The following is a 26,401-nucleotide window of genomic DNA, read 5'->3' as shown; positions in this document are numbered from 1 at the left end:
GGTGTATGTAAACTTCCGCTTCAACTGTATATTTTATTTTATTTATTTTATTTCACCTTTATTTAACCAGGTAGGCAAATTGAGAACACGTTCTCATTTACAATTGCGACCTGGCCAAGATAAAGCAAAGCAGTTCGATACATACAACAACACATAGTTACACATGGAGTAAAACAAACATACAGTCAATAATACAGTGAAAAATAAGTCTATATACAATGTGAGCAAGTGAGGTGAGATAAGGGAGGTGAAGGCAAACAAAATATATATAAAAATAAATAAAAATATAAAAAGGCCATGGTGGCGAAGTAAATACAATATAGCAAGTAAAAAAAACACTGGAATGGTTGGTTTGCAGTGGAAGAAAGTGCAAAGTAGAGATAGAGATAATGGGGTGCAAAGGAGCAAAAATAAATAAATGAATACAGTAGGTAAAGAGGTAGTTGTTTGGGCTAAATTATAGATGGGCTATGTACAGGTGCAGTAATCTATGAGCTGCTCTGACAGCTGGTGCTTAAAGCTAGTGAGGGAGATAAGTGTTTCCAGTTTCAGAGATTTTTGTAGTTTGTTCCAGTCATTGGCAGCAGAGAACTGGAAGGAGAGGCGGCCAAAGGAGGAATTGGTTTTGGGGGTGACCAGAGAGATATACCTGCTGGAGCGCGTGCTACAGGTAGGTGCTGCTATGGTGACCAGCGAGCTGAGATAAGGGGGGACTTTACCGAGCAGGGTCTTGTAGATGACCTGGAGCCAGTGGGTTTGGCGACGAGTATGAAGCGAGGGCCAGCCAACGAGAGTGTACAGGTCGCAGTGGTGGGTAGTGTAAGGGGCTTTGGTGACAAAACGGATGGCACTGTGGTAGACTGCATCCAATTTATTGAGTAGGGTATTGGAGGCTATTTTGTAAATGACATCACCGAAGTCGAGGATTGGTAGGATGGTCAGTTTTACAAGGGTATGTTTGGCAGCATGAGTGAAGGATGCTTTGTTGCGGAATAGGAAGCTAATTCTAGATTTAACTTTGGATTGGAGATGTTTGATGTGAGTCTGGAAGGAGAGTTTACAGTCTAACCAGACACCTAGGTATTTGTAGTTGTCCACATATTCTAAGTCAAAGCCGTCTAGAGTAGTGATGTTGGACAGGCGGGCAGGTGCAGGCAGCGATCGGTTGAAGAGCATGCATTTAGTTTTACTTGTATTTAAGAGCAATTGGAGGCCACGGAAGGAGAGTTGTATGGCATTGAAGCTCGCCTGGAGGGTCAAATCAAATCAAATTTTATTAGTCACATACACATGGTTAGCAGATGTTAATGCGAGTGTAGCGAAATGCTTGTGCTTCTAGTTCCGACAATGCAGTAATAACCAACAAGTAATCTAACCTAACAATTCCACAACTACTACCTTATACACACACAAGTGTAAAGGGATAAAGAATATGTACATAAAGATATATGAATGAGTGGTGGTACAGAACGGCATAGGCAAGATGCAGTAGATGGTATAGAGTACGGTATATACATATGAGATGAGTACTGTAGGGTATGTAAACATAAAGTGGCATAGTTTAAAGTGGCTAGTGGTACATGTATTACATAAAGATGGCAAGATGCAGTAGATGATATAGAGTACAGTATATACATATGAGATGGGTAATGTAGGGTATGTAAACATTATATTAAGTGGCATTGTTTAAAGTGGCTAGTGGTACATTTTTACATAATTTCCATCAATTCCCATTTTTAAAGTGGCTGGAGTTGAGTCAGTATGTTGGCAGCGGCCGCTAAATGTTAGTGGTGGCTGTTTAACAGTCTGATGGCCTTGAGATAGAAGCTGTTTTTCAGTCTCTCGGTCCCTGCTTTGATGCACCTGTACTGACCTCGCCTTCTGGATGATAGCGGGGTGAACAGGCAGTGGCTTGGGTGGTTGTTGTCCTTGATGATCTTTATGGCCTTCCTGTGACATCGGGTGGTGTAGGTGTCCTGGAGGGCAGGTAGTTTGCCCCCGGTGATGCGTTCTGCAGACCTCACTACCCTCTGGAGAGCCTTACGGTTGTGGGCGAAGCAGTTGCCGTACCAGGCGGTGATACAGCCCGACAGGATGCTCTCGATTGTGCATCTGTAGAAGTTTGTGAGTGCTTTTGGTGACAAGCCGAATTTCTTCAGCCTCCTGAGGTTGAAGAGGCGCTGCTGCGCCTTCTTCACGACGCTGTCTGTGTGGGTGGACCAATTCAGTTTGTCCGTGATGTGTACACCGAGGAACTTAAAACTTTCCACCTTCTCCACTACTGACCCGTCGATGTGGATAGGGGGGTGCTCCCTCTGCTGTTTCCTGAAGTCCACAATCATCTCCTTTGTTTTGTTGACGTTGAGTATGAGGTTATTTTCCTGACACCACACTCCGAGGGCCCTCACCTCCTCCCTGTAGGCCGTCTCGTCGTTGTTGGTAATCAAGCCTACCACTGTAGTGTCATCCGCAAACTTGATGATTGAGTTGGAGGCGTGCATGGCCACGCAGTCGTGGGTGAACAGGGAGTACAGGAGAGGGCTCAGAACGCACCCTTGTGGGGCCCCAGTGTTGAGGATCAGCGGGGTGGAGATGTTGTTACCTACCCTCACCACCTGGGGGCGGCCCGTCAGGAAGTCCAGGACCCAGTTGCACAGGGCGGGGTCGAGACCCAGGGTCTCGAGCTTGATGACGAGTTTGGAGGGTACTATGGTGTTAAATGCTGAGCTGTAATCGATGAACAGCATTCTCACATGGGTATTCTCTTGTCCAGATGGGTTAGGGCAGTGTGCAGTGTGGTTGCGATTGCGTCGTCTGTGGACCTATTAGGTCGGTAAGCAAATTGGAGTGGGTCTAGGGTGTCCGGTAGGGTGGAGGTGATATGGTCCTTGACTAGTCTCTCAAAGCACTTCATGATGACGGAAGTGAGTGCTACGGGGCGGTAGTCGTTTAGCTCAGTTACCTTAGCTTTCTTGGGAACAGGAACAATGGTGGCCCTCTTGAAGCATGTGGGAACAGCAGACTGGGATAAGGATTGATTGAATATGTCCGTAAACACACCAGCCAGCTGGTCTGCGCATGCTCTGAGGACGCGGCTGGGAATGCCGTCTGGGCCTGCAGCCTTGCGAGGGTTAACACGTTTAAATGTTTTACTCACCTCGGCTGCAGTGAAGGAGAGCCCGCAGGTTTTGGTAGGGGGCCGTGTCAGTGGCACTGTATTGTCCTCAAAGCGGGCAAAATTTGTTTAGCCTGTCTAGGAGCAAGACATCCTGGTCCGCGACGGGGCTGGTTTTCTTTTTGTAATCCGTGATTGACTGTAGACCCTGCCACATACCTCTTGTGTCTGAGCTGTTGAATTGCGACTCGATTTTGTCTCTGTACTGGGACTTAGCCTGTTTGATTGCCTTGCGGAGAGAATAGCTACACTGTTTGTATTCGGTCATGCTTCCGGTCACCTTGCCCTGGTTAAAAGCAGTGGTTCGCGCTTTCAGTTTCACGCGAATGCTGCCGTCAATCCACGGTTTCTGGTTTGGGAATGTTTTAATCGTTGCTGTGGGTACGACATCGTCAATGCACTTCCTAATGAACTCGCTCACCGAATCAGCATATTCGTCAATATTGTTGTTGGACGCAATGCGGAACATATTCCAATCCGCGTGATCGAAGCAGTCTTGAAGCGTGGAATCAGATTGGTCGGACCAGCGTTGAACAGACCTGAGCGCGGGAGCTTGTTGTTTTAGTTTCTGTTTGTAGGCTGGAATCAACAAAATGGAGTCGTGGTCAGCTTTTCCGAAAGGGGGGCGGGGGAGGGCCTTATATGCGTCGCGGAAATTAGTATAACAATGATCTAGGGTTTTTCCAGCCCTGGTAGCACAATCGATATGCTGATAGAATTTAGGGAGTTTTGTTTTTAGATTAGCCTTGTTAAAATCCCCAGCTACGATGAATGCAGCCTCAGGGTGTGTGGTTTCCAGTTTACAAAGAGTCAGATAAAGTTCGTTCAGGGCCATCGATGTGTCTGCTTGGGGGGGAATATATACGGCTGTGATTATGATCGAAGAGAATTCCCTTGGTAGATAATGCGGTCGACATTTGATTGTGAGGAGTTCTAGATCAGGTGAACAGAATGACTTGAGTTCCTGTGTGTTGTTATGATGATCACACCACGTCTCGTTAATCATAAGGCATACCCCCCCGCCCCTCTTCTTACCAGAAAGATGTTTGTTTCTGTCGGAGCGATGCATGAAGAAACCAGCTGGCTGCACCGACTCCGTTAGCGTCTCTTGAGTTAGCCATGTTTCCGTGAAGCAGAGCACGTTGCAATCCCTGATGTCTCTCTGGAATGCTACCCGTGCTCGGATTTCATCAACCTTATTGTCAAGAGACTGGACATTGGCGAGTAGTATGCTAGGGAGTGGAGCGCGATGTGCCCGTCTCCGAAGCCTGACCAGGAGACCGCCTCGTTTGCCCCTTTTACGGCATCGCACAGGGTCGCCGGCTGGGATCAGATCCATTGTATTGGGTGGAAGGCAAAACACTGGATCCGTTTCGGGAAAGTCATTGTTAACACAGTGTCAAAAGAAGGGCCAGAAGTATACAGAATAGTGTCATCTGCGTAGAGGTGGATCAGAGACTCACCAGCAGCAAGAGCGACATCATTGATGTATACAGAGAAGAGAGTCGGTCCAAGAATTGAACCCTGTGGCACCCCCATAGAGACTGCCAGAGGCCCGGACAACAGACCCTCCGATTCGACACACTGAACTCTATCAGAGAAGTAGTTGGTGAACCAGGCGAGGCAATCATTAGAGAAACCAAGGCTGTCGAGTCTGCCGATAAGAATACGGTGATTGACAGAGTCAAAAGCCTTGGCCAGGTCAATGAATACAGCTGCACAGTATTGTTTCCTATCGATGGCGGTTACGATATCGTTTATGACCTTGAGCGTGGCTGAGGTGCACCCATGACCAGCTCTGAAACCAGATTGCATAGCGGAGAAGGTATGGTGGGATTCGAAATGGTCGGTAATCTGTTTGTTAACTTGGCTTTCGAAGACCTTAGAAAGGCAGGGTAGGATAGATATGGGTCTGTAGCTGTTTGGGTCAAGAGTGTCCCCCCCTTTGAAGAGGGGGATAACCGCAGCTGCTTTCCAATCTTTGGGAATCTCAGACGACACGAAAGAGAGGTTGAAGAGGCTAGTAATAGGGGTGGCAACAATTTCAGCAGATAGTTTTAGAAATAAAGGGTCCAGATTATCTAGCCCGGCTGATTTGTAAGGGTCCAGATTTTGCAGCTCTTTCAGAACATCAGCTGACTGTATTTGGGAGAAAGAGAAATGGGAAAGGCTTGGGCGAGTTGCTGTGGGGGGTGCAGTGCTGTTGACCGGGGAAGGGGTAGCCAGGTGGAAAGCATGACCAGCCGTAGAAAAATGCTTATTGAAATTCTCAATTATAGTGGATTTGTCGGTGGTGACAGTGTTTCCTATCTTCAGTGCAGTTGGAAGCTGGGAGGAGGTGTTCTTATTCTCCATGGACTTTACAGTGTCCCAGAACTTTTTGGAGTTTGTGTTGCAGGAAGCAAATTTCTGCTTGAAAAAGCTAGCCTTGGCTTTTCTAACTGCCTGTGTATATTGGTTCCTAGCTTCCCTGAAAAGTTGCATATCACGGGGGCTGTTCGATGCTAATGCAGAACGCCATAGGATATTTTTCTGTTGGTTAAGGGCAGTCAGGTCAGGAGAGAACCAAGGGCTATATCTGTTCCTGGTTCTAAATTTCTTGAATGGGGCATGCTTATTCAAGATGGTGAGGAAGGCATTTTTTTAAAATATCCAGGCATCCTCTACTGACGGGATAAGATCAATATCCTTCCAGGATACCTCGGCCAGGTCGATTAGAAAGGCCTGCTCGCTGAAGTGTTTCAGGGAGCGTTTGACAGTGATGAGTGGAGGTCGTTTGACCGCTGACCCATTACGGATGCAGGCAATGAGGCAGTGATCGCTGAGATCTTGGTTGAAAACAGCAGAGGTGTATTTGGAGGGCAAGTTGGTTAGGATGATATCTATGAGGGTACCCGTGTTTACGGAATTGGGGTGGTACCTGGTAGGTTCATTGATAATTTGTGTGAGATTGAGGGCATCAAGCTTAGATTGTAGGATGGCTGGGGTGTTAAGCATGTTCCAATTTAGGTCGCCTAGCAGCACGAGCTCTGAAGATAGATGGGGGGCAATCAGTTCACATATGGTGTCCAGAGCACAGCTGGGGGCAGAGGGTGGTCTATAGCAGGCGGCAACGGTGAGAGACTTGTTTTTAGAGAGGTGGATTTTTAAAAGTAGAAGTTCAAATTGTTTGGGAACAGACCTGGATAGTAAAACAGAACTCTGCAGGCAATCTTTGCAGTAGATTGCAACACCGCCCCCTTTGGCCGTTCTATCTTGTCTGAAAATATTGTAATTAGGGATGAAAATGTCAGAATTTTTGGTGGTCTTCCTAAGCCAGGATTCAGACACGGCTAAAACATCCGGGTTGGCAGAGTGTGCTAAAGCAGTGAACAAAACAAACTTAGGGAGGAGGCTTCTAATGTTAACATGCATGAAACCAAGGCTATTACGGTTACAGAAGTCATCAAAAGAGAGCGCCTGGGGAATAGGAGTGGAGCTAGGTACTGCAGGGCCTGGGTTCACCTCTACATCACCAGAGGAACAGAGGAGGAGTAGGATAAGGGTACGGCTAAAAGCTATGAGAATTGGTCGTCTAGAACGACTAGAACAGAGAGTAAAAGGAAGTTTCTGGGGGCGATAAAATAGCTTTAAGGAATAATGTACAGACAAAGGTATGGCAGGATGTGAATACAGTGGAGGTAAACCTAGGTATTGAGTGATGATGAGAGAGATATTGTCTCTAGAAACATCATTGAAACCAGGTGATGTCATCGCATATGTGGGTGGTGGAACTGAGAGGTTGGATATGGTATAGTGAACAGGGCTAGAGGCTCTACAGTGAAATAAGCCAATAAACACTAACCAGAACAGCAATGGACAAGGCATATTTACATTAAGGAGAGGCATGCTTAATCGAGTGATCATAAGGGTCCAGTGAGTAGAGGTTGGTTGGGGTCACGGCGATCCAGACAGCTGGCCGGGTAGATGGCTATCAGTAGCAAGATAGCATAGGATGGAAGTCTATTTTTAGACACCTCGTGCGTTTCCGTCGGTAGATTAGTGGGGTTCCGTGTGGTAGAGGGGATCAATCCAATTGGCAAAATAGTTATAGTGACCCAAGAAAAATTGTCCGATATACTTATTCAGATAGCAGCCGATAAAGACAGCTAACGATTAGCGGGCCCCAGATGAGCGTTCAGGTAACGTTGCGACGGAGGTGCCAGTTGGATAACTCCCTCGGGCAGATAATGTCGGCAGTCAGTCGTGAAGGCCCGATGGGGCTCCGCATCTGCAGCAACAACAACAACAAAAAACGGGTCCGGATAGGTGACTGTAGCCCAGGAGTGGCTGATGGAACTCCTCAGCTGGCTAGCTCCGGAATAATTTAAGTTTGCTCCGGGATCGACGTAAGCCAATAGTCACACGGTTTGCAGCTAGCTAGCTGTGAAATCAAGGTGCAAACGTCCAGAGCCTGCGGCTGAAATCCGGGGGCACTGAGAAAAATAGTCCCGGTATGCTCCGGTCCGAGTCGCGTTGCACAAAAGTGCCGCTAGATTATCGAGCTAAAGGAATAGCTGAAGACCACAAACGTGGGCAGCTGAAACACCAACGCTAGCCAGCAAACCGGCTAACTTCTAGGCAGCTTCAGATCAGCTACTGGCTAGCTTCTAGTTAGCTTCTGGTTAGCCTCTGGCTAGCCTCTGGCTAGCTTCCACTGTGGATTTTCAGATTTGAGGTAAATAATACTTTTTTTTTGTAATTTGTGAGGCGGGTTGCAGGAAAGCTTTTGTAGTTGAGTTCTTGGATAATAAAATATATAAAGATATGCGAAGAAAGGTGTAAATATATACAGTGGGGAGAACAAGTATTTGATACACTGCCGATTTTGCAGGTTTTCCTACTTACAAAGCATGTAGAGGTCTGTAATTTTTATCATAGGTACACTTCAACTATGAGAGACGGAATCTAAAACAAAAATCCAGAAAATCACATTGTATGATTTTTAAATAATGAATTTGCATTTTATTGCATGACATAAGTATTTGATACATCAGAAAAGCAGAACTTAATATTTGGTACAGAAACCTTTGTTTGCAATTACAGAGATCATACGTTTCCTGTAGTTCTTGACTAGGTTTGCACACACTGCAGCAGGGATTTTGGCCCACTCCTCCCTACAGATCTTCTCCAGATCCTTCAGGTTTCGGGGCTGTCGCTGGGCAATACGGACTTTCAGCTCCCTCCAAAGATTTTCTATTGGGTTCAGGTCTGGAGACTGGCTAGGCCACTCCAGGACCTTGAGATGCTTCTTACGGAGCCACTCCTTAGTTGCCATGGCTGTGTGCTTCGTGTCGTTGTCATGCTGGAAGACCCAGCCACGACCCATCTTCAATGCTCTTACTGAGGGAAGGAGGTTGTTGGCCAAGATCTCGCGATACATGGCCCCATCCATCCTCCCCTCAATACGGTGCAGTCGTCCTGTCCCCTTTGCAGAAAAGCATCCCCAAAGAATGATGTTTCCACCTCCATGCTTCACGGTTGGGATGGTGTTCTTGGGGTTGTACTCATACTTCTTCTTCCTCCAAACATGGCGAGTGGAGTTAGACCAAAAAGCTCTATTTTTGTCTCATCAGACCACATGACCTTCTCCCATTCCTCCTCTGGATCATCCAGATGGTCATTGGCAAACTTCAGACAGGCCTGGACATGCACTGGCTTAAGCAGGGGGACCTTGCGTGCGCTGCAGGATTTTAATCCATGACGGCGTAGTGTGTTACTAATGGTTTTCTTTGAGACTGTGGTCCCAGCTCTCTTCAGGTCATTGACCAGGTCCTGCCGTGTAGTTCTGGGCTGATCCCTCACCTTCCTCATGATCATTGATGCCCCACGAGGTGAAATCTTGCATGGAGCCCCAGACCGAGGGTGATTGACCGTCATCTTGAACTTCTTCCATTTTCTAATAATTGTGCCAACAGTTGTTTCCTTCTCACCAAGCTGCTTGCCTATTGTCCTGTAGCCCATCCCAGCCTTGTGCAGGTCTACAATTTTATCCCTGATGTCCTTACACAGCTCTCTGGTCTTGGCCATTGTGGAGAGGTTGGAATCTGTTTGATTGAGTGTGTGGACAGGTGTCTTTTATACAGGTAACGAGTTCAAACAGGTGCAGTTAATACAGGTAATGAGTGGAGAACAGGAGGGCTTCTTAAAGAAAAACTAACAGGTCTGTGAGAGCCGGAATTCTTACTGGTTGGTAGGTGATCAAATACTTATGTCATGCAATAAAATGCAAATTAATTATTTAAAAATCATACAATGTGATTTTCTGGATTTTTGTTTTAGATTCCGTCTCTCACAGTTGAAGTGTACCTATGATAAAAATTACAGACCTCTACATGCTTTGTAAGTAGGAAAACCTGCAAAATCGGCAGTGTATCAAATACTTGTTCTCCCCACTGTATATATACAGGACACGACAAGACGAGGACAAAAAAAGAACGTCTGAACTGCTATGCCATCTTGGAAGCATATCTAATACAAAATGTTGGCTAGCTATATTAAAGTTAACCTAAGGCTTGCTAGCTATTGATCGTTAGAACGACTGTCAGTTAACGTTAACGTCCTGGTGCTAGCTGGGGTAGGCCTAGTCTATGCGCACAGATATGTAATTTTTTAGACAAATTGACTCGCCTCCTGAAGTGCCACCATACACAACACAGTCATTGGTTAAGCAGTACAAAAGGGTTTACATCAGCAAGAGCAGGGCAGGCCACTGCTCATGATTGGGAACGGCTATCCATTGCAGTGTGTAATGCAGTTTAGCCTAGTTTTATATACTCCATCCGAGCAGCGCAAAAACTCGGGAAAGAAGTACATTTTCTCAGAAATATAACTTTACCTTGTGCTTCTCCGGGCATGCTCTTCGTATAGCCTAGACCTATGGCTATGGATCATTTTATTGAGACCACACAAGGCACACTTGATATTGCGCACCCAGCAGAGAATCAGGGATGAGGGGCATCATCAGGCACACATGAGATATTGTAACAAGCAACTAATTCTCAAACACTGAGCAATATGACATTTAATCGATTACACATGGCATGACCCTCCCCTGGACTAAATTTTTTAAATACTAAACCCTCCCCCTGACTGAAATTGAAAAGGCATGACCCTCCCACATTTTCCTTCAGGTAACTACTGTGTACATTTCAGTGGAGGCTGGTGACTTGAACATTGAGGAGGATGGGAGACCCACGATATAGGCGCGGAACACACGGAGACCACAGTGTGTTTCAAAAATCGTCAAAGACTAATTATTTTAACCTAAAGCATTTAATAATTACATTTATAGTACAATATTATGAGGAATGAGAAGGCTACTTACAGTGTTGGAAAGGGATCACAACAGTGATTGAATGAGGGTATGAGGCATGAGTTGAGGTGTTCAGAGGCTTGAACAGTGCAGGACAGGATTTTACTGGGAAGACAAAAATCAATAACACAATTAGACAAAAGAGCTAAGGAGTTAGTCTGATTAAGGAGCAAAATCTTTAATGTTTAATAATGTGATTGTGTATGTCATTGACTCTACATACAGTAATGAGAGATAATTGATAGGGGTACTCACAGTGCCAGTGGATGAGCGTGACATGAGACGTCAAGCCTTCAGTTAATGTCAGGAGAAAGTTGACAATGGTAGTGGAGTGGAGTAGTCATCACCTCTTAATCAGGGAACATGATGGGACTTAGCTGTAAATACGAATAGCAAATACATTCCATTACAGCTGCGCCATCGTAGGTTTGGACAACAAGTTTCTCTATGAAGTTAAACTCAGACATCTCAAAATTCATAAAGTCAAACACAGACTGCGCATCTCGCCCACTTGACACATCAAAGCAGCTCAAGAAACGTTCCTGAATAAAGCCCTGATCATCCACATACCTGATGATAACTGACAACTGCAAGCAGACTGGTGGCACCATGGGTCCCAGAGCGGTGGGGCAATTTTTACCCCCTGGGGCCTGGAGTTTTTCCTTATATTTTAACCCAACTAGGAAAACTCTGGACCCTATAAACTATGACAGTGATTAATCAGTTGTAAAATGGTTTCATATGGGCTATGATGGGACCAGTTTTTCTTAATCAAGTCACATGGTTATAAAAAAAACTCCTGAAAAACACTCCTGGCACTGGGGGGATGAACCCGTTCAAACTCAGCTACCTTATATTTGTTCATATAAATTATATTTGGAATTAAAAACGTATAGGCAGCCTAGCCAGACCAATTTTGCTAATCTAAATTTGATCACATTTTCTCCTGACACACAAATGGACTATAAATACATAACGTTACCAATTAGTTACCCTGACCCGCTGGACAGGCTGTATGCAGCTGCTCTTACTAGTGGCCTATAGTTGACCAGACGGAAAAATAGTCTTGTTTTCATCCCATACAGCATATCAGATTTCTAATGTTTAGGTGTAGCCTAGGCTGCTGCAACATTTATGTCATGAGTTTTTGCTTGTGTCTGTCCGGAGTGATTATGTTCTATAATCTTTGCTAAATAAATACCGGAGGAAAGTGCAAAGGCTACTTGAGTGCACTCGGGAAAAAATGTGCTGCGTCAACCTCTCTCTTTAATCTAACTTTTAATGGATGATGCGATGGAAGCTATCAAATCATTCAGAATTGTTTTCGACATCCCAGAAATTATGTTCAGCATGTAAAGAATCTTAACATGCAATTACAGGTGGCTTGATGATAGGCGCCATGTTAACTAGCTATACATTTGATATCAGTTGGTATTGAACGCCCTCACTTTTTCATCCTTCTTCGTGAAACTGATCTCAGGCAGAGGTCGACCCTCGCTTTTAATTTGCAACTTTTCCGTGTAACCCAGAGAATGAAAGGGGTTCTTCAACAAAAAAGTCCACAACATTTTCGGCAGCGTTGGCCATTCAACCATTCTGGCGAAGAAAACTGCACACTCGCGCTGGTAGCTAGCTAGCTACTGAAGTTAGCAAGACAAATTTAAATAAATTGCACTAACTGGACACAAAAATAAAGTTCTAAAACCAAGAAAACAATGTATAATATACCTCGTCCTGTAATTTGAAAAAAACGAATTTGAATTGAATAATGTCCAAAATAATGCTCAACTATCACTCTTCACTCTTAATCTCTATTCAACAATGTCACCAAGCTTCTCACACACCCCCATAATGCTCTGTGGCACAATCCCAATACAACACAGGTTCATTCTCTGATCCTACATCTATGATTGGATGGACAACATGTCAGTTCATACTGCAAAAGCTTTGATTGGTTGAAGGACGTCCTCCGGAAGTGGTCATAATTGCCATGTATGTCTATGGAAGGGGGTGAGGCCTACCAGCTTCCTAGGTTTTGTATTGAAGTCAATGTAGCTAGATGAGGATAGAAGCTAACTGTCCTCCGGCTACACCATGGTGCTAGCCCAGATTGTGCTGTTGAAGTTACTGTAGACCTTCATTGCAAAACAGTTATTTGGTGACATGACTATATTTAGTATAGTTGTATCTATAAAGGATAACTTTTTAAATGTTTCACTATTTTTATTTTTATGAAATTTCACTGAGGAGGATGGTCCTGCCCTTCCTCCTCTGAGGAGCCTCCACTGGTACATTTTGATCTCTCCCTTAAAGGTCAGCAACACTTCATATTATTCAGAGCCCCCTGAAATGACACCATATATAAACTCAGCAAAAAAAAGAAACGTCCTCTCACTGTCAACTGCATTTATTTTCAGCAAACTTAACATGTGTAAATATTTGTATGAAGATAACAAGATTCAACAACTGAGACATAAACTGAACAAGTTCCACAGACATGTGACTAACAAAATGGAATAATGTGTCCCTGTACAAAGAAGGGGTCAAAATCAAAAGTAACAGTCAGTATCTAGTGTGGCCACCAGCTGCATTAAATACTGCAGTGCATCTCCTCCTCATGGACTGCACCATATTTGCCAGTTCTTGCTATGAGATGTTACCCCACTCTTCCACTAAGGCACCTGCAAGTTCTTGGACATTTCTGGGGGGAATGGCCCTAGCCCTCACCCACCAATCCAACAGGTCCCAGACATGCTCAATGGGATTGAGATCCGGGCTCTTTGCTGGCCATGGCAGAACACTGACATTCCTGTCTTGCAGGAAATCACACACAGAACGAACAGTATGGCTGGTGGCATTGTCATGCTGGAGGGTCATGTCAGGATGAGCCTCGAGGAAGGGTACCACATGAGGGAGGAGGATGTCTTGCCTGTAACGCACAGCGTTGAGATTGCCTGCAAAGACAACAAGCTCAGTCCGATGATGCTGTGACACCGCCCCAGACCATGACGGACCCTCCACCTCCAAAGCAATCCTGCTCCAGAGTACAGGCCTCGGTGTAACGCTCATTCCTTTGACGATAAACGTGAATCCGACCATCACCCCTGGTGAGACAAAACCGCGACTCGTCAATGAAGAGCACTTGTGCCTGTCCTGTCTGGTCCAGCACTGTCTTAGGCGTCTCACAGTACGGACATTGCAATTTATTGCCCTGGCCACATCTGTAGTCCTCATTCCTCCTTGCAGAATGCCTAAGGCACGTTCACGCAGATGAGCAGGGACCCTGGGCATCTTTCTTTTGGTGTTTTTCAGAGTCAGTAGAAAGGCCTCTTTAGTGTCCTAAGTTTTCATAACTGTGACCTTAATTGCCTACCGTCTGTAAGCTGTTACTGTCTTAACGACACTTTCCACAGGTGCATGTTCATTAATTGTTTATGGGTCATTGAACAAGCATGGGAAACCGTGTGTAAACCCTTTACAATGAAGATCTGTGAAGTTATTTGGATTTTTACGAATTATCTTTGAAAGACAGGGTCCTGAAAAAGGGACATTTCTTTTTTTGATGCGTTTACGTTCTACAGACCTTACTGAGTATTCCCTACAATACTTTTACTGGAAGTTTTAAAACCCACATTTAATACAAATGTCACTCAAATATGAATCATCGTTAGATTATTTTTTTCATGTCTCATGAATAGATACAGGTTATTTATTTATTTATACACTTTTCTACTATTACGTGGGGGACTTTTATTTGAATTTTTTTAATCTGAGAAACGGAAGTACTTAGTGCTGCTGACGAAACGCGGATGATTTTCCCGGTATTTCTAGCGCTACACCTATGTTTTTCTGGGGCAGCAAACACAACTCTTGTAAGTAGATGTCAATGTACAGACATTAAAAAGCTATTCATTTCTAAATTCTATCAGAGTTTGTAATATAACTTGTTTTTCGATAGCCAACAATTCTCAACTCCGTTGTTCGTGCTTGAGGTTTAACGTTTGCGCTGATACAAAACTGGCTACCTTGGCTTTAGTTCCGAACTGTATAACGTTAGTTGGCTGGCTAGCTAACGTTAGCTAGTTAGTTCTCTCAAATGTATTAGGTAGTCATTTATATAGCTAAGTTTACCTAACCAGTTAAATCCTTTAGTTATGGTTTGTCTGAGCATACTCTATTTTGCTAGCTAGATAATTACCTAGTTACATAATTACCTAGCTACATGTCAGTAAATGATTTTAGCAAGCTAATGTGGCTACTGCTTGATTACTTTTACCGTTCCTCCCACAAAGAATTAGCCACTGAAACAACACAGGGACCACAGAACCACTGGTGTGCATTTGGACTTGGCACAACTACAGAAGGAGGCATCCACAGAAATACAAGCGGAGGGATGCCGCCAGTGTCTGAAATAGAGATGGCCGCGCCAGAGGGGGGAGGCACGGAGGGGTTGTCCCGAGCCGACTGCCTCTGCCCTGTGTGCCTGGAGATCTTCCTGGAGCCGGTGACGTTGCCGTGCAGCCATACCTTCTGCAAGCCTTGCTTCCTGGAGACGGTGGACAAGGCCAATCTGTGCTGCCCGCTGTGTCGCAAGCGGGTGTCCACATGGGCACGACTCAATGGCAGGAACAAGACGCTGGTCAATGATGAGCTGTGGCAGCGGGTGCAGGCTGCGTTCCCCATGCAGTGCCAACGCAGGCTCAGTGGACAGGAGGAGGAGGAGGAGGATGAAAACAGTTAAGTGACTGACACAGTGTTTTTCATTTAACAATGAGTGACTTCCAAATGGCTTGTGTCCTTTAGTACAGCTGGGTTGGGTATGCTTTGAGGTAATTACGGGTCCACACGGCACCTTGGAATCAGACAAACCTATTTCTTCTCACTGTTGGGTGGGGAATGCGAGGTCAGTTGACCTGCCGTTTCTCTGTTTGTTTACCTGCCGTTTCCCTCTGCCTCCAGTATTGGTCCCCGGACCCAAAGTCAGTCTGCCTGGAGAGGTACGGAGAGAGTATGAGGATCAAATCAGCAAGGTGAATTCTCAGGGTACACTATACCTCGAGTCCTGAGTTTTTCCTGACCATGTAACGTGACCAGGAAAAATTCTGGGCCATAGGTATGGACCTAGGTTCTACAGTTCTTTCTGGTCTGATTGTGGCCTCATGGAAAACTCTGGCCCCAAGTTATAACGCAAGTTTACATTTTACTATACTCTTCAGTCACACAGAATACACTTGACATGACCTCTGACCCTTTTCCAGATATTAGAGGAGAAGCGTGCCCTGGAGGAGGCAGAGAGGAAAGCAAGTGAGGAGTACATCCAGTGCCTCCTCGCAGACGAGGAGGAGCGCCTGGAGAGGAGGCGGCACGAGGAGACGCAGCTGGAGAATGACAGCAAGCTGGCCAGACTGCTCAGCCAGGAGCTGGTGGGTTTAATAGTCTGTAATATCAGATTACATACTCAAGTTCTCCCTCATTTTTAGAGCCACACAGACCACGTTCACTTTTTCATAAGAACATATAGTTTATTGCTGACAAAAAGGCAAATGGCAATACTGTATCAATTCAATTGATTGGGTCTGTATAGTAGCAGATCAGGTTTACAGGTTGGGAAAGTGCAATTAGTGTTCTAATCTTAAAAGCTTGCATTAGCTTTTCAGGTCGGTGACATGGGCGAAATCTGAAACCAATAACGGAACAAAATGTCCGAAAAACAGCATAGTTTCAACTTTTGAAATGCATTTGGTTACGAACAGTATTGGGGGCAACGCAGTACAGTAATTATAATTTTTGGTGGTAATGAGTAATATAACAGTACTGTACCAATTTGAGGAATAATATTACATTTACTGATCAAAAATAGGTTTGTTACTTTTGTTATAATTCCTTTCCTATTAGTTATTTATCCAAATAAATATTTGTGATTAGTATTCCCCCTGTTTGCACAATATGAAGAAAAACACGCGAGGTAGGGGTAGCACCCCCTGAAAAATCTTAATAATAAAATATTTGTTTTGATGAAGAAATATATATTTTTAAATCACTGAGGTAGTGCACTGGGCCTTTACTAGTCCTTTATTGGCGGACCGATATAGCCACTGTAACGTCGGCAATAAAACCTAAATCTGGGCCCCCCCTATGCAAAAGTAATATAACGAGTAGTGTAACTAATTACTTTTTCCAGGGAGTAATAAGTGAAGTAATTTCTTACTGTTGAAAGAAGTAATAGGTCATTTTTGTTTTTTGTAACGACCCCAACACTGGTTACAGATCAATATACATCCATCAATTCAACAATAAAATCAGTAAGCGTAACTCCCGGTATATGCACCTCACACGGGGCTTCTCTCTTACATTGGGGAAAGGGGGATACCTAGTCAGTGGTACAAGGAAAATTATCAACTTGCTTGTGCTGTACAACTTGCTAAAAAAATGTATTTGCAAACCTGTAAAATGTCCTCTTGTCTTAAATATATCCTGGTAAGGTAGTTGATTTGCTCTTTTAAAATAAGAAAATACCTTAATACATAAGGCTGTCCCCGACTAAAGAAAATCTTGGTCGACCAAAAGTCGTCTGTTCTTTCTACTGATCAATTGGTCGTAATTGAAAAAATATTTTTCCATATACACACCCTATGTGTTTTAATATAATAAACTATATGCAATGAGCTTGTCTGATTCTTTAAACTTACAATTTTTTTATTATTTATTTGTTTACCCCAGTGTCTCCCCAATTTCGTGGTATCCAATTGGTAGTTAGTCTTGTCTCATCGCTGCAACTCCCGTATGGACTCAGGAGACGCGAAGGTCGAGAGCCGTGCGTCCTCCGAAACCCAACCAAGCCGCACTGCTTCTTGACACACTGCCCACTTAATGTGTCGTAGGAAACACAGTGCACCTGGCTACCGTGTCAGTGTGCACTGCGCCCGACCCACCACAGGAGTCGCTAGTGCTCGATGGGACAAGGACATCCCTGCCGGCCAAACCCTCCCCTAACCCGGACGATGCTGGGCCAATTGTGCGCTGCCCCATGGGTCTTCCGGTCGTGGCCGGCTGTGACAGAGCGTTAACTTATTCTTTGATGAAATTAGACACAACTGACTCAAGGGAGCCAGAGATTTAGATAACTAAAAGAAAAAACCTTAACCTGACCTAACCATTCTCCTCCTGCTGGCTGTTGAAGATTCTACCATTACTCTCCTGAAGTTGCCTGTAATAGGCTACATGAGAAGTTTACAACCTTTCTCATGTAGAGTGCCCATTTCTACCGATCTGCGTTTCAGTTTCATAATGTTTTCATATGTCAATCATTGTCATGTGGTTAATCAAAGTTCTATCTATATAAATGAAAATGATACAAACTTAAAAAGTAACTTCTATTGCCAACTATGTAAAAATAGACTAATCCAACAAATAAAAAGATTGTGCAGGTAGAAAATATCCTAATAATGTTTTTGCCTATAAATCACATTGCCTTGTCTGCAAAGAACTTGAAACATTGTATCAACTTGGGTCAGGGCCCCAAGCTTGTGCTAGAGAACATGCAACATTGTATGAAATATTCTGGGCCTTCAGAGTTTCCCGGGACAGACAGCTGCAGCTGGTTTGCACAAGGGATAAGAAACAGTGCTTGACTTAGGCAGGAGCTCACCAGAGACGAGTACCGGCACCTCAAATTGTCTGCAGCTTGAGCTTCTGTTCCTCTAATAGAATATTACCTGAAAAGTATTGTGGAGCTCCTGCACCTAAATAGAAACAGTACCAGCACCAAAAATGAGAACCGGAAGCTAATTCAGTCCAAGTCGAGCACTGATAAGAAGTAATCAAGTAGGCCTTTTTTTTAACGTTTCCACTGGATCAGAGCATGACATTTTTTCCTTTCAAGCTGAGTGGTTATCAAAAGGGAGAGCTGGAAATATTTTTATAATGCATTAAGGAACTATTGTCATTCTCAACAATGTAAAAATATAATTTAATTTGCTTGCTGTTTGAGGTGGAGAAAATATTTACTATGAGAAGCTCCACAGCTCATTAGTGGTGGTGTTTTAAGCCAATCAGAAATATTATCAGATGTGTATGCCTGCATTATATCCCTACATTTGCACGCAGGCCAGGTACCCTATAGGCCTATATACTCCTATGGGTAATCAGGTGCGCGTCCTAATTCAACATTGACAGGAGCGCTCCAACCAAAAGACCACGACTAAATTGATTTGACAAAACACGTAAATGGAATGAAATAATCCTAAACTTATTTCTCAGAAGTGTGCTCTGCAAACAATGTGTCCTCTCCGACAATGACAACAGTAAGATTGGAATAATGATAATAATAAATGGAATGCATTAACAGAAATGACCATAACCAAACAAACAGATTAGATTGGAAATTACAGGAATTAACGGTAAATGCACTACTGGTGATGTACAGTACCAGTCAAAAGTTTGGACAACTACTCATTCAAGAGTTTTTTTTTTTCTTTATTTTTACTATTTTCTACATTGTAGAATAATAGTGAAGACATCACAACTATGAAATAACACACACAGAATCATGTAATAACTCAGTGTTAAACTTATCAAAATATATTTTGGATTCTTCAAAGTAGCACCCCTTTTCCTTGACAGCTTTGCACATTCTTGGCATTCTCTCAACCAGCTTCAACTGGAATGCTTTTCCAACAGTCTTGAAGGAGTTCCCACATGCTGAGCACTTGTTGGCTGCTTTTCCTTCACTCTGCGGTCCAACTCATCCAAAATCGGGTTGAGGCCGTGTGATTGTGGAAGCCAGGTCATCTGACACAATACTCCACCACTTTCCTTTGTCAAATAGCCCATCAAGCTTGAATTGGCTTCTAGTCTAGGCCTCCGCAATGGATTAGTTCGCTGAGATGGGCACATACAGTGCATTCAGAAAGTATTCAGACCCCTTGACTTTTCCCACATTTTATGTTACAGCCTTATTCTAAAATGGATTACGTTAGTTTTTTCCCTCATCAATCTACACACAATACCCCATAATGATAAAGCAAAAAAAGGACTTTATATATTTTTTTTCAATATAAAAAGAGGGCAGAATCTTTACATAAATATTAAGACCCTTTACTCAGTACTTTGTTGTAGCAAATTTGGCAGCGATTACAGCCTTGAGACTTCGTGGGTATGACGCTACAAGCTTGGCACACCTGTATGTGGGGAGTTTCTCCCATTCTTCTCTGCAGATCCTCTCAAGCTCTGTCAGGTTGGATGTGGAACGTTGCTGCACAGCTATTTTCAGGTCTCTCCAGGGATGTTTGATCAGGTTCAAGTCCGGGCCTTGGCTGGGCCACTCAAGGACATTGAGACTTGTCCCGAAGCAACTCCTATCTTCACTGTGTGCTTAGGGTCGTTGTCCTGTTGGAAGGTGAACCTTCGCCCCCAGTCTGAGGTCCTGAGCACTCTGGAGCTGGTTTTCATCAAGGAACTCTGTACTTTGCTCCGTTCATCTTTCCCTCGACCCTGACTAGTCTCCCAGTCCCTGCCGCCGAAACACATCCTCACAGTATGATGTTGCTACCACAATGCTTCATTGTAGGGATGGTGCCAGGTTTCCTCCAGAAGTGACGCTTGGCATTCAGGCCAAAGAGTTCAATCTTGGTGTCATCAGCCGAGTGAATCTTGTCCTTCTGGAAGGTTCTCCCATCTCCACAGAGGAACTGGAGCTCTGTCAGAGTGACCATCGGGTTCTTGGTCACCTCCCTGACCCTTCTCCCCCGATTGTCCAGTTTGGCCGAGCGGCCAGCTGTAGAAGGGTTCCAAACTTCTTCCATTTTAAGAATCATGGAGGCCACTTTTCTTGAGGGCCTTCAATGCTGCAGAAATATTTTGGTACCCTTCGCCAGATCTGTGCCTCGACACAATCCTGTCACGGAGCTCTACGGACAATTCCTTTGAACACATGGCTTGGTTTTTGCTCTAACGTGCACTGTCAACTGTGGGACCTTTATAAAGACAGGTGTGTGTGCCTTTCCAAATCATGTCCAATCAATTGAATTTACCACAGTTGGACTCCTCTCAAGTTGTAGAAACATCTCAAGGATGATCAATGGAAACAGGATGCACCTGAGCTCAATTTCGAGTCTCATAGCAAAGGATCTGAATACTTATGTAACTAATGTATTTCTGTTTTTGCAATACCTGTTTTCGCTATGTCATTATGGGGTATTGTGTAGATTGGTGAGGATTTTTTAAATTAATTTAATCCATCTTAGAATAAGGCTGTAACGTAACAAAATGTGGAGAAGGGGTCTGAATACTTTCCAAATGCACTGTACATCTCGGTCTACCGACAGCCTATTGACCAAACAATCGACAATGGAGTCAGACCTAGTGGCACTATGTATTGTGAATTAATCACTACTTTTTTTTTAATGTTCTCTTCAGAATCCAATACCTATCTCTGAATCACAGAAGATCATGCGGACGAACGACATCACCCCAGCAATAAAGAAACGGAACACCAACGCTGGGGATATAGAGAAGTGAGTCCCCTTACGTGATCAGACTTACGCTGTGGTCCAATTCTCTTCTCCCAGAAGTGTGCACTCATTTCCTCGTGTTTAAAAAAATTGGTGGTGTAAGAAATGGTTGGAGCTCCTACCAATCTAAAGCTTGTAAATCCATAAGTGGGAGTGAATAAGTGCACACTTCTGAGAGCAGAATAGAGAATCAAAATGCAAACAAAAATAGAAACCTTGGAAGGTGTGCTGATGGCACAAATAGGCAGATAAATAACTTGTTTGTGATATGTGGTTCTACTACCTTTGAATGCACTTATTGTTTATTGCTCTGGATAAGTGACTTAATTAAATATATTATATGGGAGTGTTCTGACAATTTATTTTGTTTCCAGGTTCTTGTCCCCTATTCCACAAAGACACAACAGCAACTCAGAGACTAGTCCCACCTCCAGCTTTATGGCTAACAAGGTGGGTCTCTATCATTCTCCAAAATGCTCATGCAATCAGAATTTACTATTTAAAAAAATAACATGCTCTTCTCTCTGAATCCACATACAGCTAACATGTGACTGATAAACATTATGTACCGAAAGAGCCTACAGACTTTTGCCTTTGGCCATGCTCTTGAGCCAAAAGGGGTCCCATAAATGGACATATATTACCTAACTTGACTGAGGGGCATAACCTTCCCCACACCCATGAGAACAAAAGCAAATATTGTTTGACAAAAATTATGGGTATTTGTGGTTTTATGAGGGGGGGAAATTCCATATTATCTCAGCCAACACTTGATTTCAAGTGTTGCAAAATGTAACAAACAGTTAGCAACTAAACTTTAATATTTTATCTTTAACTTCTGTTTACTTTTGTGTCCGATTGAAGGAGAACATCTTGCACTCGGGGAGTAAGCCTTGGTCTTCCAAAGAGCCAGCAGAGCAAACCATGCCCTTGCTAGAATTCTACCCAGAGAGCTACCGCACGCCGTGTGAGGCCTCAACGTCATCAGAGAGTACGGTGTACCATCTGACCGTCCCCTCAGGATCTTCACTGGCACGCACACCCCTCCACGGCACCCCGAAGAGAGGAGTGACCTCGGCCAAGAGGAAGAGTTGTGACATTGACGAGCCAAACGAAGGGAAAGCAGACGTGGTCAGTAAGTGGCTCTGTCCTTCATCCTCATCTCTCCATGCTGCAGATAGAGGAGAGGTAGGCCTAGGGGAGAAGGCCCTGCTGCTCCAGGAGCTGGCCCAGAGAGAGGAGGCGCTCTTCAGCCGCATGCAACAGGAGCAGGAGGACCGGCAGATGGCTTTCCAGCTGCAGAGGCAGCTGAACCGCGAGGAGGCCGACCGCACAGTAGACCGCAGTAAGGGCTCCAGTGACCAGTACCAGCTCCGCCAGAAACCTGACTCCAGCACAGAGGGTAGTGGTCGTAGCAGGGCCAGCAGGGGGCGCTCACGCACCTCCACAGAGAACAGGAACACAGTGGAGAGGAGGTGGCTGTCTGGGCCCTCATCTACCACCAATATGGGGGAAAGGAGCTCCACCATCTCCAGCGCTGCTGCCTCAACCTCCAGGCCACTGAAGAGGGGCAGTAAGCAGGGCACCCTTACAGAGATGTTCCCCAGTCTGGGCAGCTGAATCCTGGGTGTTTGGAGCATCTGCATTGGCACTGCTCATCACCTCTTGTTAACTGGTCTTGCCTTATCGCCTAGAGGGCTCAGGTGGTCAGGATTGTAATGGAGTTTAAGAAAGTTTTGTCTGTGCCTTTATGAACTTATACCATGGGGAGAAGAGGGTAGATATTGCTTGGACATTTGACCTTCTGGGATTTCACTCTGGTTTGAATGCATTTCAAGGTCTTTGACAGTTTGGGGGCTCACTGGAAATGCCAGAGACTGGCTCGATCGACATTGTTTTGATAGTAGGTTCATTTTACACATTGTTTTCTCTAGAGATTTATATAAGTGATTACTTTGAAACAAAATAAAACATTTTTGAAAGGTCTGTCTTGTCCTGTGGCATGTATTCATCGATACCAAGGGAAGCCATGCTTCCCTAAATATTTGACCAATAAAATAAATTGTGTAAATTAAAAATGTCTCTTTCGTCTGTGTTTTCATAATTTTCAGTCAATTCGCAAGTGGCTGAATCTCACCGGAGAAATCATCCGCGCGAGGGAAACAGCGCCCCTCTGTCTCAATGTGTGGCCCATGTATCTGATGCTGTCTGGATCTAAACAGTATGACCTGCTGTAGAAATTTAGTGATTGATGCCAGCAAGTATTTGGCTTCAATTGATATAATAATTATTAAAAAAGCAGCTAATCATCGTTTCGCTGAGCTCAACTGTGGGTTGTCCTGGCGGTGTGGAAAAAGGCCCATTTGGGTTCACGCCAATCATTGAGACAGTGTCTGTTTCTGGTCTGCTTGTGTTGATGTCCTGCAGTAGATAGCATGCTAAATCGGCCCTTTCGTAAGCCATAGTTGGAGATGTGGTTTTGACTTAATTCTCTGTACAGGCCAATGATTATGACGGTGTTTCTGAGCTAACCATAAATTCATATATTGTTCCACTGGCCTGAAACGATTGAAATTCAATATATAGCATAGCAGACTCACGTTAACTAGCTAGCTAACTTATCTGGTTAATTTTTGCACGTGCAAGGAAGATAGGCTAGCAAATAGTTTTTAGCTAGGTAGCCTATGAAAACAAACTGAAAACGTACTGTATGACAGCATTAAACCATTTTGCCAACATGAAAGAGAGTAGAATGGTATTGGTGTTGAACTAGTCTAAGTAGGGTGAGTCAACTTTATTTGTTTTACAAACACACGATATTTAGCAACATTTATTGGACTAAATTAGTTTTTGCTATCTTTGTTTTCAGTGTATTAAACTAAGCATATATAGCTTTGTTGATTTGATGTTTAAGTTGAAATGGTGCTGGAATAGCGGAGGCAATGCTCCTGTTGCAATGGAGGCTGATAAGGGGAGGATAGCTCATAATAATGGCTGGAAAAGAACAAATGGAAACCAAATACCATTCAACCTATTCCACTCCAGCCATTGCCACGAGCCTGTCCTCCAAAATTAAGGTGCCATCAACCTCCTGTTGTCTTTGTGCTGATTTGCGGTGACTCTGGTTCTAAATCAGTAGTAGTTTAGTAAACTGTCAAACATTAACTTGCTTGACCATGCTGCAGGTCATATAACTGTTTCATGCTCAATATTTACTTTGTGGACTTAACTGGACAGATGTTGCTCTCTGGTTTTGTGATGAAACAAACATACAATATATGTAGTTGAATTTATTCTGCCACTGTGTGACTTGTCTTTTTGTTGTCACGGCCTTATTGTACATCACAGTGGCATATGAACAAATGGGTTATAGAGCAACAGGTTGTAATATGGCTTTTTATTGGCTTGGCCTCCCTAGTGATTTCACTCACGCACCGCTACTGCTTGTGTCTTCAACGTGCAATGATATTGGGGAAGTGAAGTGGTATTTGAGTCGGTGCCAATATTCTAAACCAGGGGTGGCAAATACGTTCCATGGAGAGCCTAATGTCTACTGATTTTTGTTTTTTCCAGGTGAGGGGAGTTCCTTACTAATTAGTAGGGGTGTGCCAAGTAGTCGGACAAAATGAGCGTCGAAACGGACATGGAACATTTTCTAGATTATGATTCAAGTATTTTTTGTAATAATTTTTTTAAATAAGTTATTTTCAGGTGCCAGCAAGCCTCTTTCTCATGTCAGTCAGTTCCTAAACCATACTGTGCTGCAGGGTTACCCAACTGGTGGCCCGTGGTTGGTTTTATTTCTTCCTCCCCAAGTTTTCTGAGCAATAAAATATATTTTTTATTTTATTGTTGGACATAAGACTAAGAACACCAGGAAGTCGGCTCCAAGTGATTTTCATTTTAGAAATGTGTTCCCAAGTATTCCCACGCATAATAGAGAGATGTGATCATATACAAATGTAATCAAGGTTTGAAATGATTATGTTTTAGTCAAATATATCTGTTTGGGCTTCTTGCGGTCAATTTGCATTCTACAAATTATTTGTAATTATATTCCGGCCCCTCGACCATCTGCTCAAGAAAAAAATACAGATTAGTGCATTCACTAAAGGGAATACAGATTTAGTGCTTTCAGAAAGTATTCAGACCCCTTAAATTTTACCACATTTTGTTCCATTACAGCCTTAATCTAAAATGTATTACATTTTTTTTCTCATCAATCCACACACAATATCCAATAATGACAAAGCAAAAACTGTTTTATTTTAAATTTAAAAAAGATAAAAAATCACATTTACATAAGTATTCAGACCCTTTACTCAGCACTTTGTTGAAGCACTTTTGGCAGCAATTACAGCCTCGAGTCTTCTTGGGTATGACGCTACAAGCTTGGCACACCAGTATTTGGGGAGTTTCTCCCATTCTCTGCAGATCCTCACAAGCTCTGTCAGGTTGGATGGGGAGTGTTGCTGCACAGCTATTTTCAGGTCTCTCCAGAGATGTTAGATTGGGTTCAAGTCCAGGCTCTGACTGGGCCACTCAAGGACATTCAGACACTTGTTTTCCTGAAGCCACTCCTGCATTGTCTTGGCTGTGTGCTTAGTGTCGGTGATCTGTTGGAAGGTGAACCTTTGCCCCAGTCTGAGGTCCTGAGTGCTTTGGAGCAGGTTTTCATCAAGGATATCTCTGTACCTTGCTCCATTCATCTTTCCCTCAACCCTGACTAGTCTCCCAGTCCCTGCCGCTGAAAAACATCCCCACAGCATGATGCTGCCACCACCATGCTTCATCGTAGGGATTGTGCCAGGTTTCTTCCAGACGTGACGCTTGACATTCAGGCCAAAGAGTCTTGGTTTCATCATACCAGAGAATCTTGATTCTCATTGTCAGAGTCCTTTAGGTGCCTTTTGGCAAACTCCAAGCGGGCTGTATGTGCCTTTTACTGAGGAGTGGCTTCCGTCTGGCCATTCTAGCATAAAGGCCTGATTGGTGGAGTGCTACAGAGATGGTTGTCCTTCTGGAAGGTTCTCCCATCTCCACAGAGGAACTCTAGAGCTCTGTCAGGGTGACCATCGGGTTCTTGGTCACCTCCCTGACCAAGGCCCTTCTCCCCCGATTGCTCAGTTTGGCCGGGCGGACAGTTCTAGGAAGAGTCTTGGTGGTTCCAAACTTTTTCAATTTAAGAATAATGGAGGCCACTGTGTTCTTGGGGACCTTCAATTCTGCAGAAATGTTTTGGTACCCTTCCCCAGATCTGTGCCTCGACACTGTCCTGTCTCGAGCTCTACGGACAATTCCTTCGACCTCATGGTTTAGATTTTTGCAATGACATGCACTGTCAACTGTGGGAGCTTATAT

At 44.0% G+C, this 26,401-nt stretch overlaps 1 protein-coding gene across 1 annotated transcript; it reads left to right on the top strand.

The window, feature by feature from the left end:
- Nucleotides 1-13,981: 13,981 nt before the first annotated feature.
- Nucleotides 13,982-23,118, top strand: rnf168 (ring finger protein 168). The gene is made up of 7 exons (XM_071356498.1): nt 13,982-14,401; nt 14,822-15,265; nt 15,489-15,559; nt 15,788-15,952; nt 20,946-21,043; nt 21,415-21,490; nt 21,905-23,118. The coding sequence occupies exons 2-7, from the start codon at nt 14,923-14,925 to the stop codon at nt 22,658-22,660; spliced, it is 1,509 nt and encodes a 502-aa protein (XP_071212599.1). The 5' UTR covers nt 13,982-14,401; nt 14,822-14,922; the 3' UTR covers nt 22,661-23,118.
- The last annotated feature ends 3,283 nt before the right edge of the window (nt 23,119-26,401 follow it).

The sequence above is a fragment of the Salvelinus alpinus genome, chromosome 21 (assembly GCF_045679555.1).
Source record: "Salvelinus alpinus chromosome 21, SLU_Salpinus.1, whole genome shotgun sequence".
Taxonomy (NCBI): Eukaryota; Metazoa; Chordata; class Actinopteri; order Salmoniformes; family Salmonidae; genus Salvelinus; species Salvelinus alpinus.
The sequence above is the reverse complement of the archived record's forward strand: the minus strand, read 5'-3'. Positions and strand labels throughout refer to the sequence as shown.